The 15,354-nt window shown below is 35.5% G+C and overlaps 1 protein-coding gene across 1 annotated transcript in view; it reads right to left on the bottom strand.

Moving 5' to 3' along the window:
• The window catches only part of URB2 (URB2 ribosome biogenesis homolog), a 55,179-nt gene that overhangs the window by 17,259 nt on the left and 22,566 nt on the right, over window positions 1-15,354 (bottom strand). Inside the window, exons 7-9 of the mRNA XM_056816136.1 lie at window positions 14,970-15,212; window positions 10,610-10,697; window positions 6,280-6,419 (exon numbers count right to left, since the gene is read on the bottom strand). Coding sequence (XP_056672114.1) covers window positions 6,280-6,419; window positions 10,610-10,697; window positions 14,970-15,212 — 471 coding nt within the window. The remainder of the gene's footprint in view (window positions 1-6,279; window positions 6,420-10,609; window positions 10,698-14,969; window positions 15,213-15,354) is intronic.

The following is a 15,354-nucleotide window of genomic DNA, read 5'->3' as shown; positions in this document are numbered from 1 at the left end:
TAATGTATACAGATATTATCCTAAAATTTGCTAGCAATAAAAAGCATTTATGGAATGGTCATAGTTGATACCTTCTCAGATTTTTTTTTAATAACAATAAAGTCTATACAATCTTTTCCAGTCTTTTAAAATTTTTCACCTCTGCAAAATATTGAAAAGTCACTTCTAGGAACCTTTAAAATTTTGTGATCTATAAAACATTTTTTTTTTAAATGCCTGTATGGATACAGTCATACTGCCTGGCTTCCTCATCTCAAAGGTTATTTCCACTTGCTTAGATTGCTTATTAGGCCTGAGAGGTAGGTTAGTGGTTGTTCCCCTTTGTACTCCAAGAGAACGAAAATGTCATAATTATGTCAGGGTATGGTGTGTCCAACTATGGCAGTTCTTGTTTTTGATTATTAAAAAATATCACTATATAATCAGTAGCAAATCGGTTCAATTTAATTTCTATTTGTTGTCCTTCCACTTTCTTCTATAAATGATCTAAGGATGATTTAATCTGGTCATTTAGCCAAGTTATTTGTATCTTTGTTTTTTCTTCCACTGCTTTTAACTATTTGTGAGCTGATTTACTCGTACTCTTTTGTCATGTATTATTTGTAACATGTAAAATATGTAATTCTGTAAAACTTTGCAAATTCTAAGCTGCTTTTGCTTTTAGCTACCATGACTCTACTTGACAAAGACTAAGTGTGTGCACACTAATCTGTTTACTGAGATCTTTTCACATTCTTAGGGCAATTATTTTACATAGATTATAGGTCTCATAAAATGGTGTTAATGAGAGAAACTGTCATTCCTTTCAACCATTTCATATTTTTTCAGAGTCAATGTCTTGTTTAAATAGGTCAAACCGAAGTTGTAATTATAGACAGTATCTTCTCATCTTTATCCTTTCTTTAACTTTGGTATTGATTTTGACCTCTGTTTCGACCCAGTTGGTGAACTGACAGAAAAGTGACAGTTGAATCTCTTCATTCTTCTCCAAGAGTGGTCCTGACTCTCTGGACTTTCTCTACTATGCCATACAAAACCTCTTCAACCATGAAGTTCACTTTGCCCTTGGACTTCAAACACACAGAGGGAACTCTAACTTTGCTTAGTACCTCCCTCTAACTGGCTGATATCTCCAAAGCCCTCCATTTTAAGGAATCTGTTCAAGCCAGCCTTGTTTTCATTCCTCTCATGATTTTTCATGGTCCTTGGGAGCCAGAATTGTTTTTCCTTCTTTTAACATATATATTCATAGCACTTAATGCAGAGCTTGGGGCATAGTTATCACTTAATAAATGCTTGCTGACTTCTCAAATGACTTCTATATAGACTTTCTATTAAAAAATTTCATTTATTGTCATGTTGTTTGAGATAATGATACACTGGGCCTCTTGCCTCTCCCTAATGTACAGATATGATATAAAGATGCTTATAAATAATTTTTAAAACTTTGGTTTCCTTCATTTTTTAATTTTGAAGTATATATTTTCTAAAATATTTCACCTCCTTTCCTGTGTCCACATTCACAAAGTAGCAAAGTCAAGTATCAAAATATATATTGACTTTGGTTTAGAGGCTCTAAATGCATTTTTGGTAAAAAGTTCTCTTAATTCTTCAACCTTTTTAATAAATGGTGGCACAAAAGCTGTATCTACTGTCATGGTATTTACTATGAAAAGATGTTTGTTGTCCTTGAACACATGAAGAAAACAATTCTAGTAACTCATATAGTCACCTCCTTGAAGAAAGCCTTTTTATCTTTTTCTATTTAGCTATAATTTCTTTTTTTTCCCTAGTTTGTTTCATAGCTTGTTGTGAGGATAAAATGAGATAATATATAGAAAGTGTTTTAATAAACCCATAAAGAACAATATTAAATGTTAGTTAATATTATTACTCATTTAAACTGAGAATGTCAACATGGATATGGTTTAATTAGGTTGTTGGACAAAGTTCATATTTAGAATAGCAACGAAATTAATGTTTATACACAATCTAAAAATATTAGCACCCTTTTTAATACTTTTCTACCAGCATCAGACACATAAGAAATACATAGGACAGAAGGAATATTTTATATTTTTATCTATTTCATGGCCATTGCAAAAGAATCTATCACCTAGGGGCCAATGTGAATCTTTATAATAAGCTTATCTGGTCCTCAGAGAACAGGAAGGCTATCATTCAGATTATACCTGAAGTCTTTCCAATTGGATACAACCTTTCAGATCTATGCTTTGCTACTACAGCCTTGAAAAACATAGGGTCACCTCCAAGTCATGATGAATTATTACAAAAGGGCCATCGCCTACTAATAAAGACCAAGTTGGTCAGCTTAGATATTAGGAATTAGGACAATTGCATATTCTGAATGTTAGTGAAATTGTTGGTATGGTTTGGAAATTGTTTCATGATTTGTTATGTAAACACTATGTTCCTGTAAATCTCTTACCTAAACCATTTTCCTATACCCACTCTTAGCTTAGCATTAGGTAGACAGAATTGCTAAGATAAGTTAGGATTTTGTTGTTTGTTTGTTTGGGTTTTTTTTGGGGGGTGGGGGATAAGGGAATATTTAAGATGGTACCTAGTTAAGAATAGATAGTTATATTAAAGATAAGTATCATTGAAATTCACGGATGGGAATTTCTTTAAAAAGAAAACACCTTAACCCACCTTTTTAGCATTTTCTCCCACTACCTCCCTTCACAGACCCTGTATCTTATGCAAAATACACTATTTGACAAATCAAAGCATAATCTTGAGTATTCCTGCCTCCATTTATGCCTCAGCTCACATTCTTGCCTCTGCTTAGAAGAAATGCTTGTTTACATCAAAGGAGATAAAAAAAGGTATCTCATTCCAATCTATAAAGAAGAAAGGGGCTCTGGGTATAGAATATTGCACATACAGTCACATAAGGTTAATGGATTAGTTAGTTTTGCCAAACTAATTTTTTTTGGTTCCAAAAAATGGTTCACTGGGAGAAAAGGATAAATTTTTAATTCAAGGTGATACAAAAAAAGAAGCAATAAAGTTAAAAAGCAAAAACAAAAAAAAATAAATAAATACTTGTTAATTGACAAAATGTCCTTTTCCCATTCCTGTTTCCTAGTTCCATCTCCTCAAGCCCTACCTTCACTTTAAGGCTCAGAAGAGATCAAGTTGGTGTTTTTGTTGGGGGTTTTTTAAACCTTTACCATCTGTCTTAGAATCAAATACTATGTATTGGTTCCAAGGCAAAAGAGCAGTAAGGGCTAGGTAATTGGAGTTAAGTGACTTGCACAGGGTCACACACCTAGGAAGTGTCTAAGGCCAATTTTGAACCTAGGACCTCCTGCTCTAGGCCTAGCTCTCAATTCAATGAGCCACCCAGCTTCCCCAAGATCAAGATACTGATCTGCCCAGTCAGAAATAATAACAATGATGATGATGATGATGATGAGACACTCACATTTACATAGTTTTTTAAAGGTTTTCAAAGCACTTTTTTTAGTACAATCCTAGGAGGCAAGTAATGTGAGAATTGTTATCCACATTTTACAGATGACGAAAATGAGGTTAGAAAATTTAAGTAAAGAAAATTTACCCATGAGGACACAGTAACTGTCAAAGGTGGGAATAGTTCTTACTTCAAGTCTAATCTTCTCTATCTCCTACACCATGTTACCCTTTTTAATGCGGTCCAATATCATATTAGTTTCTTTGATTGTTACATCATATCACATTGTTGCCCCATATTGAGCCAACAATCCAATAAAACCTTTATATCTTTTTCAGGCAAAATTCTGCCTAGTCACATCTCCCCAACATGTACTTGTGAAGTTGACTTTTTGGAAATGAAGTCTAAAGATATACATTTATTTCTATTAAATTTTCACCTCATCAAATCTGTCTCAAAATTCTAGCCAATCAAGATCTCTTGGCATTCTGATTCTGTCCTTGATTTTTGTAATCACTAGAGACCTCCTTCCATGATGACATTGAACCATTAATGGCTACTCTTTAGATATACCTATTATGCATTTCCAAATCCACTATTACATCACTTTTCCACTTTGCCTATACTTTTCCATTTCAACCACAAGAATAGCAGAAGGGCTTGTGTCAAATGCATTGCAAAAATTAATAGCATTCCCCTGATATACTAACACTGTTCAAAAAGGAAATAAGGTTAGTCCAGAATGGCCTCTTCTTGGTGAATTTCTATTGATTCTTTATAATTACTATTTCCTTTTGTAGATATTCATTAACCATCACTTTAATGATACATTCTATTTTTGCCAAGAATCTAAATCAAGTTCCCTGGTACCTCATTTTTTCTTTTTTTTTTAATAATTGTTATATTTTCCTTTTCCAATTCTATGACACCTCTCCCATTTTCCATGACCTTTCAAAGATCACTGACTGATTAGCAGTTCTACTCATCCACCCTTTCGATATCCTCAGATATAGTTTACCTAGGCCTGGCAACTTGAACTTATCAAAGGTAGCTAAATGCTCTCTTACTATTCTATTCAATCTGCATAAATCTCAAAATAAAGTATGTATTGATATATCCTTGAGACAGTGTTTCAAGCTAAAATAAAATTGTCATGTTTCTTACAAGTTAGAATTTTTAGGATAGACCTAGTTATGGAATGTGGAGCTATTGTCTGACTGCAGGGGTGAATGGAAAGTAAGGAACGAGTGGGAGTGTGAACAGTTGCTGGCACCAGGCATCGGCAAGAAAAAAAAAAAAGGGATTCCATGCTGCTTTTCATTCTAATCAAGCCCAATAAATATTCTCCTTTAATCCAGAAACAATACTATAAACTGTCTTCTCATTATTACAGAATCAAAACATATCTTTATTCTCCTAAAGACACAGACATGACTGGTGATATTAAGGGAGCTACTGACAAACTGGTTACACTAAAAAAGAAAATAAAATGGAAACCTGCATTTATCTGTTTAACTGAAACCTACTGTCTATTTGTGAAAATCCCAAGGATATTAAAGAATTGTGATTCTAAAAATACACTTCATTAATTTCTCTAAAAAAGAGGTTTAGCTCTAATTCATTGACAAGATAAGCAATACTTTTTTTTTTAACCCTTACTTTCCTTTCTTAGTAACAACTCTAAGACATGTGAATTTCAAAACTACTCCACCCTATTCAGACCATTCTTTAGAAGATGGGATTTAGCTATTTCCTGATCAATAACAATAGTAATAGAATCAGGTCTTGGAAACTACAATCTCCACCCTACTCAGGGTAACAAGATTAGGAAGGGCTGCAGCAAAACTCAAGATTTAATTATTTGAGAATATGGCCTTCAACAGACATGTGCAAAAAAGGACAGACCTCTGGGCGGTCCTAGGTCAAGTTAGGGCCACCATTGGCACATGTGAGACACAGGAAGTGAGGTAGAGGACAGCCTCTGGGGTTCTTGGGACTTCCTATGAGGAGGGCTAGAGTTCAGTTCATGCTAGGAGCTTGAGCAGGGAGGAGGCCCACAGACAGCTTTCCTTCAGATCAGTCATATGGGTCAAGGACTGATTCTCTTCTCCACCTTGGCCTTTGGGCCTAAACTCCCTCTGGCTCTGCCAGAAAATTGAGTTAACCTTTTTCCCTTTTCCTCCTCTCCCTTTCCTTTTCCTATTCCCGTTGTGATTAAACTACCATAAACTCCATTCTGACTTGAGTGTTTCATTTTAGGAATTTCATAGGCAAATTCCTTGGCAACCTTAAATTAATATATATCAGTCTTTTAAAGTGATTTCAATATCACAGACAGAAGTGCAAGGGCAAGACAAAAAGTAAAGTGACTTGACCAGAGTCACACAGCAAGGAAGTGTCTGAAGGCAGAGTTGAACTCAGGTCCTCCTGACTCTCAACCTGGCACTCTATCCACTGTGTACCTGGCTACCCTGAAATTCGTTAAACTTATCAAATTTCTACTCTTTCTTCCCTCCATAATCTGATCTTTATTCCACTGAGAGACAGTTTAGTATAGCAGAAAAAATGTAGGACTTGAAGTCAAGAGAAACCCATATTCTGATCCTAAGTGATAAATCTATTAGTGGTATAACTATAAACAAGTCCCTTAACTTCTCTAGGCCTCAGATTTCTCACATATAAAAGGGGCAGTAATCCTTGTAGTACCTACCTCATAGGGCTTTTGTAAGAACTTTGCAAACTTTAAAGTACGCTATAAATGACAGCCATTAATATTGGCTTCTTGTGATCTACAAATGAATCCAATAAGATAGCAATTCTAGTTGGACATCTGGTCTTACCTTTTGCAGTTCATTCACATATTGGGCCACCATGAATGAAGAAAACATTGTAAAGTCTTCGGACTTTGCAGCTATATGGCTATACATTCTTTCTACCAAGCGTGCACATTCCAGAACTACAGTCAGATCTTCCACATTCCCTATAAACATTAAAATATCACCAAACTGATTAGGGCAAAGATCTGCATATATCTGTGTATTCCTATTGTCTATACTTAACACTAATGTTCTTTTTTAGACTGATTACCTAGCCCACCTTTAGTTGTTAGGGTAAAAAAGAATAAAGGAAGTAAAGTGCTCTACAGAACTTGGGTTTATGAGTAAGTGACTAATTGGGATGGAGTCTTAAGATTTTTGAAGATGATATCTATAAGGTTATGGCTTTGCTTCATAAAGAAAAGTTCAAATCTTTATTAGAAGTATATTCTTTAAAGTACTAACTCGATGCATATTATACTATTTACCACCTCAGAGATGGGGGGTGGGGAGAGAGAGAAAGTGAATATGAATTGCAAAATGTCAAAAATTGTTTCTACATGTAATTAAAAAATAAAATTAAGGGAAGCTAGGTGGCTCAGTCTATTAAGAGTTAGGTCTAGAGACAGAAGGTCCTAATCTGGCCTCAGATCCTAGCTGTGTGACCCTGACTATGTCACTTAACCACAATTGCCTAGCCTTTACTGCACTTCTGCTTTGTAACCAATACACAGATTTGATTCTAAAATTGAAGGTAAGGGTTTTTTAAAAAAGAATGTTTTTTTTAAAATGAGTCTTATTTCTTTAAAAAACATTTTTTAAACCCTTATCTTTCATCTTAGAATCAGCACTGTGTATTAGTTTCATGGCAGAAGAGTGGTAAGGGCTAGGCAATGGTGGTTAAGTAACTTGCCCAGGGTCACACAGCTGGGAAGTGGCTGAGGCCAGATTTGAACATAGGACCTCCCATCTCTAGGTCTGGCTCTCAATCTACTGAGCTGCCCAGCTGCCCCTGAAACATATTCTTTAAATGCTAGCATGGAAAACAATGGAAAAAGAGGGGACAAGGGAATGAGCATTTCTATGGCACCTATTATATACCAAGCATTTTTTTCCTACAAGTAGCATTTTGTTCATCTTCACAACAGCTCTGTGAAACAGATGCTATCAATCCATATAATTATAGCACACTATTATTTTACAGTTCAGGAAACTGAGGCAAATAAGTGACTTGTCCAAAGACACAAGGCCAATAAAGAGTATGATATCAAATTTGAATTCATGTCTTCCTGACTGTGGGCCCACCACTCTATCCACAGAGCCACCAGCTAACTCTGGAAAATTAGAGCTAAAAAAAAGAAATAGGTTTGTTGGTTATTAAATTGATGAAATGTTTTATGTGCCTTTATTTTCTCTGTTATCTTTATTTTCACAACTCTTTCTTGTAGGGTTTCCTATGGATAACATGCCTGCTTGACTCTTAATCAGATTCAGCAAAGAACCTGAAGAAATCAGAAAATCAGAGAACTGGAAGAAATGATGGTAATTCCCTAGTCCAGCTCTCTGCCAGATCTTTGAATTCTTTTTACAAAATCCTGAAATGCACAACTGCCAACGCTTCCAAAAGGTTGGGAACAAGTGAAGTACTTCTTCCATATTTGACCATGAACACCAGTGATGACATTATGTCTCATAAAGGTGCCAGGTTTCTGTTGAGTTTCTCTCTCTCCCCACAAAAATAAAAATGACTGCAGAAGCCTTCCTGCCATTGCAAAGCCCAGTCCTTGTTCAATTTGCCTGAACCTTCCATATGCTAGGCACAGTCATATATGCAGAAAGAAACACATGGAGTTTTCAATAAGCATGTCCACATTTTTATACTTTAATAAGTCTAAATATATGATTGAAAATATATAAATAGCATGTAAAGAAAAAATATTCAAGTTTAAACAGATTTGTTTAAAAAAAGATTTTTCTCATCATGGAATGGGAGTGACATTGGACATCAGGACACAAGTTCTGGTTGGTCTTACCAAGCTAGTAATGCCTTTTAAGTGTAAGTCTGGGGAGGGACTATTTAACTGAAATTCAAAACCCAGCCTCACCAAGTATGGAGACCCATCACTAGAAGACTGGCCACTAGGTGGTATCTTATAGCCACAGCATTTCAAGAAGCTCATCTTGTAAGACAGAGGCAATAGCTATTCATATTAAATGCATTTACTCATATTGATAAATTTATAGATGCACAAAGTAGGACAACTCCATTAGACACACAAGCTGTGTTCCTTTTTCACATCCCGTGACAAATTTTAAGAGTCTACACCAAATAAGAAGTAAATAGTCCTATACAAATGAGCAGAGCTAAAGTCTATATCAGCTATAAGATTCCATTTGTCCAGTTTGTTCTCATATTTTACAATCTAAATTATATATTTTTAAGTGCATGCTGAAGACTCCATATATACACATAGAAAAATTCACAGACTGTAATAAAATATCAAATGGCTTTAAAAAATGAAAATTAAGTAGCAGTGCTAGACTAAGTATAAGCAAAAAAAAAAAAGAAAGGATAAAGTAAATAGGTAAATAAGAGAAGGTGAGAAATGGATGGTGAAGGCTGAGTAATGATGGCATCCAGAGGACATAGAATTAAAGTAGTTTTTTAGGACAATCTAATTTTGCATAAAACAAATATCTAAAGCCTCAAAATTTTAGTTGACTATTTCTAACAACCTTTAATGACAAGTTCCAATAACTCATTTATCCAATATTTCTCCTCTTAATTCTGAAGTATATCAATATGTACACATTTGGCTATAATACTAACATCTAATATGTTAATATAATAAACGCATATATTTGAATCAGATTCATATAGCTAAAATCCACCCAATATAATAATGTAGAAAAAATTAGAGAACTAAGCTGATGAATATATGGAAATCAGACTACACACAGCAAAGTATAAAAACAGCCAGAGCCTAGTGCCATATGTACCATGCTGTAGAATACACGATAACTCTAAAGTTGAAAACTATGTGTAAGGAAAGCTTTTACAGTTAACTCTTCATATCTGTGTTGTCTTAATTCCTCTTCACTACAGAAACTAACAAGATCCTAGTCTTCAAAGAGTAACACCAAATTAGAACCGGGTCAGGAATAGTCATGGATAAAAATGCCAGTGTTTGGTAATGTTGATTTGTGTTATCCATACCTCTTCTCTCTTCCATTGGCAGAGATAACCAAGACTTGATATTATTAATAATTAGCTGTCTAAAATAATAGATCTTAAACACAATCAAAACTACAAAAATAGTAAATAGCTGGAGCTGGGCTCCACATCAATTTGTCAGTTTGTATCAACCAAGAATTAGTCTTAGTGAGAAATGCAAACTCTATTAAGTGATGGATCTGATGAAAATGTGATGTTTTAATACAAATCTTATTTTGAGAATTTATTTGATGGATCTACATTTTTCTCATATTAAGTTACCTAGAAGACAAAAAAAAAATAAGATATTGTCACTTGGTATTTTAGTGCATTCTCTCCTGAAATTACAGAAGCATGCTTCAACTTCCCCATCTAGATATATTAAGCCAATATAACTTCAAAAGAAAAAAATACTCATAGCAAGTATCACTTGGTGTAGGCATTAATGGCAACCTGCCTGAGGGTTAATCTAATTTCTGGGCTATCAAACAAGCTTGGATTTATGTACTGCTCCCCTTTATCTTGCCAAGGAGAGGGGAATGAGAACATCCCTGACAAGTGGAAAAACCACTGGTATTTTGGCATTACCCTTCCTCATACTGTCCAGACAGTAAAGTAACTCTATCTAACTGGTTGAGTTCAGCAATCTCTACAAATAGTCCCACTGGATCAATCCTTTAAGTTCCTCTATGGAGCCCCTCTAGATCAGGGTTTCTCATTTCAATCTCTATCCAAAGCCCTAGTACATCATTGTCTTTTTATTTTTAAGTTTCCATTAATTCTCCATTCTCAAAAGCTAAAAAATGCATCTGGTTCCTAAATTCAGGAACTAACTCTTAAATCCAAATCTTTTTTTAAATCTTTTTTCATACCCTTGCCTTCTGTCTTAGTTAGAAGAGCAGCAAGGATTAGGCAATTGATGTCACACAGCTAGGAAGTGTCTGAGGCCAGCTTTGAGCTCAGGTCCAACTGGCTCTCTATCCACTGTGCTACTTACCTGCCCCGATCCAAATAAAATTTAATGACCACTGATGCAAACTCACCTGGGAAGCTTTTCTTTTAACATTTCATATGTAAATCCATAACTATATAAAACCAATACAAAACATCATAATCAACACATATATATGTATAAAATACCTCTGTCTTTCTGACGTCCTTCATGCATAATTGAAAATACCAGTCTGTAAAAACTGTTCAGAAAAGAGGGAAGAGCCTTCAGCATCACCTGAAAAGTAACAATTAAAAGACTATGGGTCAACTATTAGTTTTTAAGATATCTTTTAAATTAAAAGTACGACCACTCAAAAGCACAATGCATCTAACAATCAAGTGGCTCCCCATATAGAATCAGAAAATAACCCTTGATTCCCAAAAGTATTTCCATTCAAAAAGGACTAGAAGTATTTTGTTATAAAATCGGATGTCCTGATTAGTGGAAAACAAGAATAAAAAAAACTGATCCTGTATTGAGCTAGAAGAAATTTTAATAAAGAGGTTACCTAATTCAATATCTGTTCCTTTTTCCATGAGAAAATGAAGCATGGCAATAAAATTACCTACTCAAAGTCATACAAGTAGCTAGTGGCAAAACCAAGGCTATGTGTTGTATCTTCTAACTTCTAATCTTGTGCTTTTATTATTTTTACGCCACATCTTGATGTCTTATCAAGGGAATCAGGCAACTGGAATGGACCATTTTCAATGTTTAATATAGCAATTATGAATTTATTCAAATAATAACTATATAATCAATAACATGTGTCATCATTAGAAATGGCATTCAAGGTCCATAAGCTAAAATAACTAGGTATTCTGAGGGAAGGTGAGAGGAAAAACCACCACCACCATTTCTCAGACCCAGATAAAAGTAGTCCAAATGCTGAACGCAAGAGCCTGGAAAAGAGTCACATTCCCTGTACTGCCATCCCTACTTCTACCCACGGTCCCACGGATTTCATTAAGGGGAGAAGTTAATATAGAAAACATACTATCATCAACACCAGCTGCTGACCAACTGCCTCCAATAGCAAAGCCAAAGAGGTCTGGGAAGAGTAGCACCTCTTGGTCTTTCTTCTAGATAAATCCCCAAAGCTATTATCCTGAGAAACATATGTTTAAAACTGCTTTTGCAAATGCAGTCACAGCTACTGAAAACTCCGAAAAGATGGTTCTCTTCCACAAAGTACTTTGCATTGTCAAATATCAGAGATTGATAAAAGGCTAGATGGCACAAGTCCTGGAGTCAGAAGTAAGTTCAAATATGGTCTCAGACATTTCAGATGAGTAAGGTTGGACAAGTCTTTTAATCTCTTTAATTATGAAATGGGCATTTTAATAGCACCTACCTTCCAGTTATTATGAAGATTAAGTAAGATAATTATAAAGTACTTAGCATAGTGCCTACCACATAATAGTTATTTAGTAAATACACATTCCCTTTTCCTTTCCCAATATGATTCCATATCAGTGAAAATGGCACTAAATATACAGAATAAGACAAGCAGTTTTGGACATGGTCAGTATAAGAATTTTGTCCATTTCACTATGAATATTTATTACAAGGGTTGTTCCTCACCCTATGGAGGGAAGGGAGGCATGAGAGAGAAAAAATATATTTGTCCATTGGGGAAAAAAATTAAAAATTAGACATAAGAAGAAACATTAATAAAAGAAGAGGTTCTCCCACTATACCCTAAAGACCATGAGACTTTCCCATCTGACTTGCAGCTAAAGCCTTATATGCAATATCACCTATTGGAATGTGAGCTTCTTTGGAGACTGTCTTATTTATCTATTTGAATCCTTTCATTCCTATAGACTTATATGTAGCCTCTAACACTGTTAATCACCTTTTTCTCCTAGGTATTCTCTTCTTTCTAGGTTTTCAAAACACCTCTCTCTCCTAGTTTACCCCCTACCTATCTCACTACACTTTCTCAGTCTCCTTTGCTGAATCTTCTTCCAGATCACCCCCTCGGAGTATAGGTATTTGTTAGGGTTTTGTCCTGGGCCCTCCTCTCTTCTCCTTCTATATTATTTCCCTTGAAACTATCAAGAGCACAATTCAATTATCATCTCTATGTTGATGATTACCAAATCTACTAATCCACCTCTGCAGACCTCTAGTCGCATATCTCCAACTATCTATTAGACATCTCAAAATGGATGTCCCATAGATATCTTAAACTCAGTCTGTCCAAAACTGAACTTATCTTTCCCCCAAGCTTTCCCCACTTCCAAAATTTCCTATTACTATCAAAGGTTTCCATCCTTCCACTTCCAGGCTTATAACCTAGGCATCATCCCCAACTCCTCACTATCTCCCACTCTCTATATCCAATCTGTGCCTATGGCCTAATGATTCCACCTTTACAATTTCTCCTGAATATTCCCCCTTTCCTCCTCTGCTATTGTTACTACCCTAGTACAGGCCCTCATCACCTAACACATGGTCAACTGTAATAACCCTGCTCATGAGTCCACTACCTCAAGACTCTCCCCACTCCAATCCATCCATTCAACTGCTTCAGTGATTTCCTAAAGTACAGATCCAGGCATGATATCCTCCTATTCAATAACTTGATAGCTACTGAGTAGATCCCTATCTATCACTTCCAGAACCAAATATAAAATCTACTTGGCACTAAAAGCAATTCCTAACCCAGAATTCCCCTTACCTTTCCAATGTTATGAAAATACATTCTCCCCTCACTTATTCTTCACTTTAGTGACACTGACCTACTCGCTGTTCCTCAAACAAGACACTTCATTTCTTGGCCCAGGACCTTTGTATTGCCTGTCACCCTTCCCAGAAATGCTCTCCCTCCTCCTCTGTACCTTCTGACTCCCAAGTCCTAGCAAAAATCTCATCTTCTATAGGATTCCTGGCTTAGAAACTCTTTATCCTGGTGCCTTCGTTTTGCTGATTATTTCCAGGTTATGGCTTTGTATGTTATCTTCCTCCATTGGATTTTGAACTTTTCATGGGCAGGGCCTATCTTTAGCCTTTCTTTGTATTCCTAGCACTTAGCACATGCTGCCTAGCACAAAGTAGGCACTAAATGACTGCTTATTGACTGACTGACACTTTATACATTTCAAGTACTTAAATGTTCTTTCATTTATCCATTCACAACCTGTTATCAAACTACTTTTGTAACCAGGTCTCATAGAACATGTTTGTTCTCTATTCCAAATGCGGTATTATCTATTTCCATTCTCATCCTTTCTTTTCAATTTCTATAGCTTTGCCCATATCCCTTATGTTTGGAAGAGAGTTCTGCTAACGGCCTTCCATTCCCCCAAGGCCTACTCAGATGCCAACTCATTCATTAAGTCTTTCCTAGCCCCCTCCAAATCCTCAGATGAAAGTAATTCTTGACTCCCCACTTTACTCAGAACAAGTTCTCTCCTGAGCTATCCTTTGCCCTTAATGCATTCTACGTTTGCTCATCCTTACTTGTGTGCATGTCAAATCTATCCTTGTTAGATGAGAACTTCTTTGAGTAAGCTATCTGTTTTCTGATGTTTAGTAACATTCAGTTTTTCATGACTCCAACTGGGGTTTTCTTGGCAAAGATACTAAAGTCGTTTGCCTTTTCCTTCTCCAGCTCATTTTAGAGATGAAGAAACTGAGGCAAACAGGGTTAGGTGACTTGTCCAGGGTCACACAACTAGTGTATGAGGCCAGATTTGAATTTAGGTCTTCCTTAAGTCCTGGTCCCACCTAGAGTCTCATTATTTTTGGAAGTTATTACTAAAATTACATTAAGATATAATATGATGCCATATATTTTAAAAAATAAAGCTGTCATATGGTGCCACCTAGCTGTCCCTTGTTAGAATGAACTTCTTTGAGAACAGTATCTATTAAATCTCTAACCTAGTACAACACACTGCACACAGAAAGTACTTAATGAATATCAAATTGAAACAAATTGAATACCCTTGAAAACCATTTTAGCTCAGAACCACAACTTCTTCAATTCTTCAGGTTGATTTTTGAGAACATACATTCACAGTATCTAAAGAAAAAAGTGCAGGGAAGAGGCCTGACAGCAATCTCAAACTGTTAAATATATATATGACCATTATGAATGGTCACACATACTTTACTTGTTCTCAGAATTCAAAGAGCACATCTACATGAGATATTTCAGGTTTATTTGTTTTCTCAAAACAATGGAATAATTATCTAGAGGTATCAAAAAGCTTGATTTATAATTTTATTGTTGTTTATTAAACTTCTTAATAATTTTTTTAAAGTACTCTCTATGGGAAAAATCACTAGACAGGGAGTCAGGAGAATCAAGTTCTGGTCCTGACTCCTGCACTTGGTGACCATGAGCTAGTGACTTTATGTGTCTGTGCTTTAATTTCCTTATATGTCAAATGAAGAGAGTAGATTAAATGATATTTAGTCTCTTGCTGTTCTAAAACCCTATGACTTCAAAATAATATTGCTGAAAAAAATACTCTGCTACCTGTCCTCTCTTACCTTTGAGTGACACTGCAGGATGGAAAAGAGTACTTCATGTATTCCTAAGAAGATGCTACTGTATTCCTGGGGCTTCAGGTGATCCAAAGGGACAGCCAAAAGAATACTGAATGCCAGGCTGACATGATGTGGATTTTTAATTATGTTTTCTCCTTGACGAAGTAAAGAAGCCACTGTGTCTAAAATGGGCACAACAACAGTGAGAAGCAAGGACTGGTCCTGACAAGCTTCTTTGTTCTGAAACTGAAAAGACAAAGAGAAAGAAAGAAACTAAAACCCCATTTCAGAAAACAAAGAGTAAAAGATAAAAATTTGAACAATCAAGAGAAAAGCAAAAGACAATATAAGAAACTACAGTAAGTTAATAGGCAATTAAGAAAAGCAG

This window comes from Monodelphis domestica, chromosome 2 (assembly GCF_027887165.1).
Source record: "Monodelphis domestica isolate mMonDom1 chromosome 2, mMonDom1.pri, whole genome shotgun sequence".
NCBI lineage: Eukaryota > Metazoa > Chordata > Mammalia > Didelphimorphia > Didelphidae > Monodelphis > Monodelphis domestica.
This window is presented reverse-complemented; position numbering and strand designations above follow the sequence as displayed.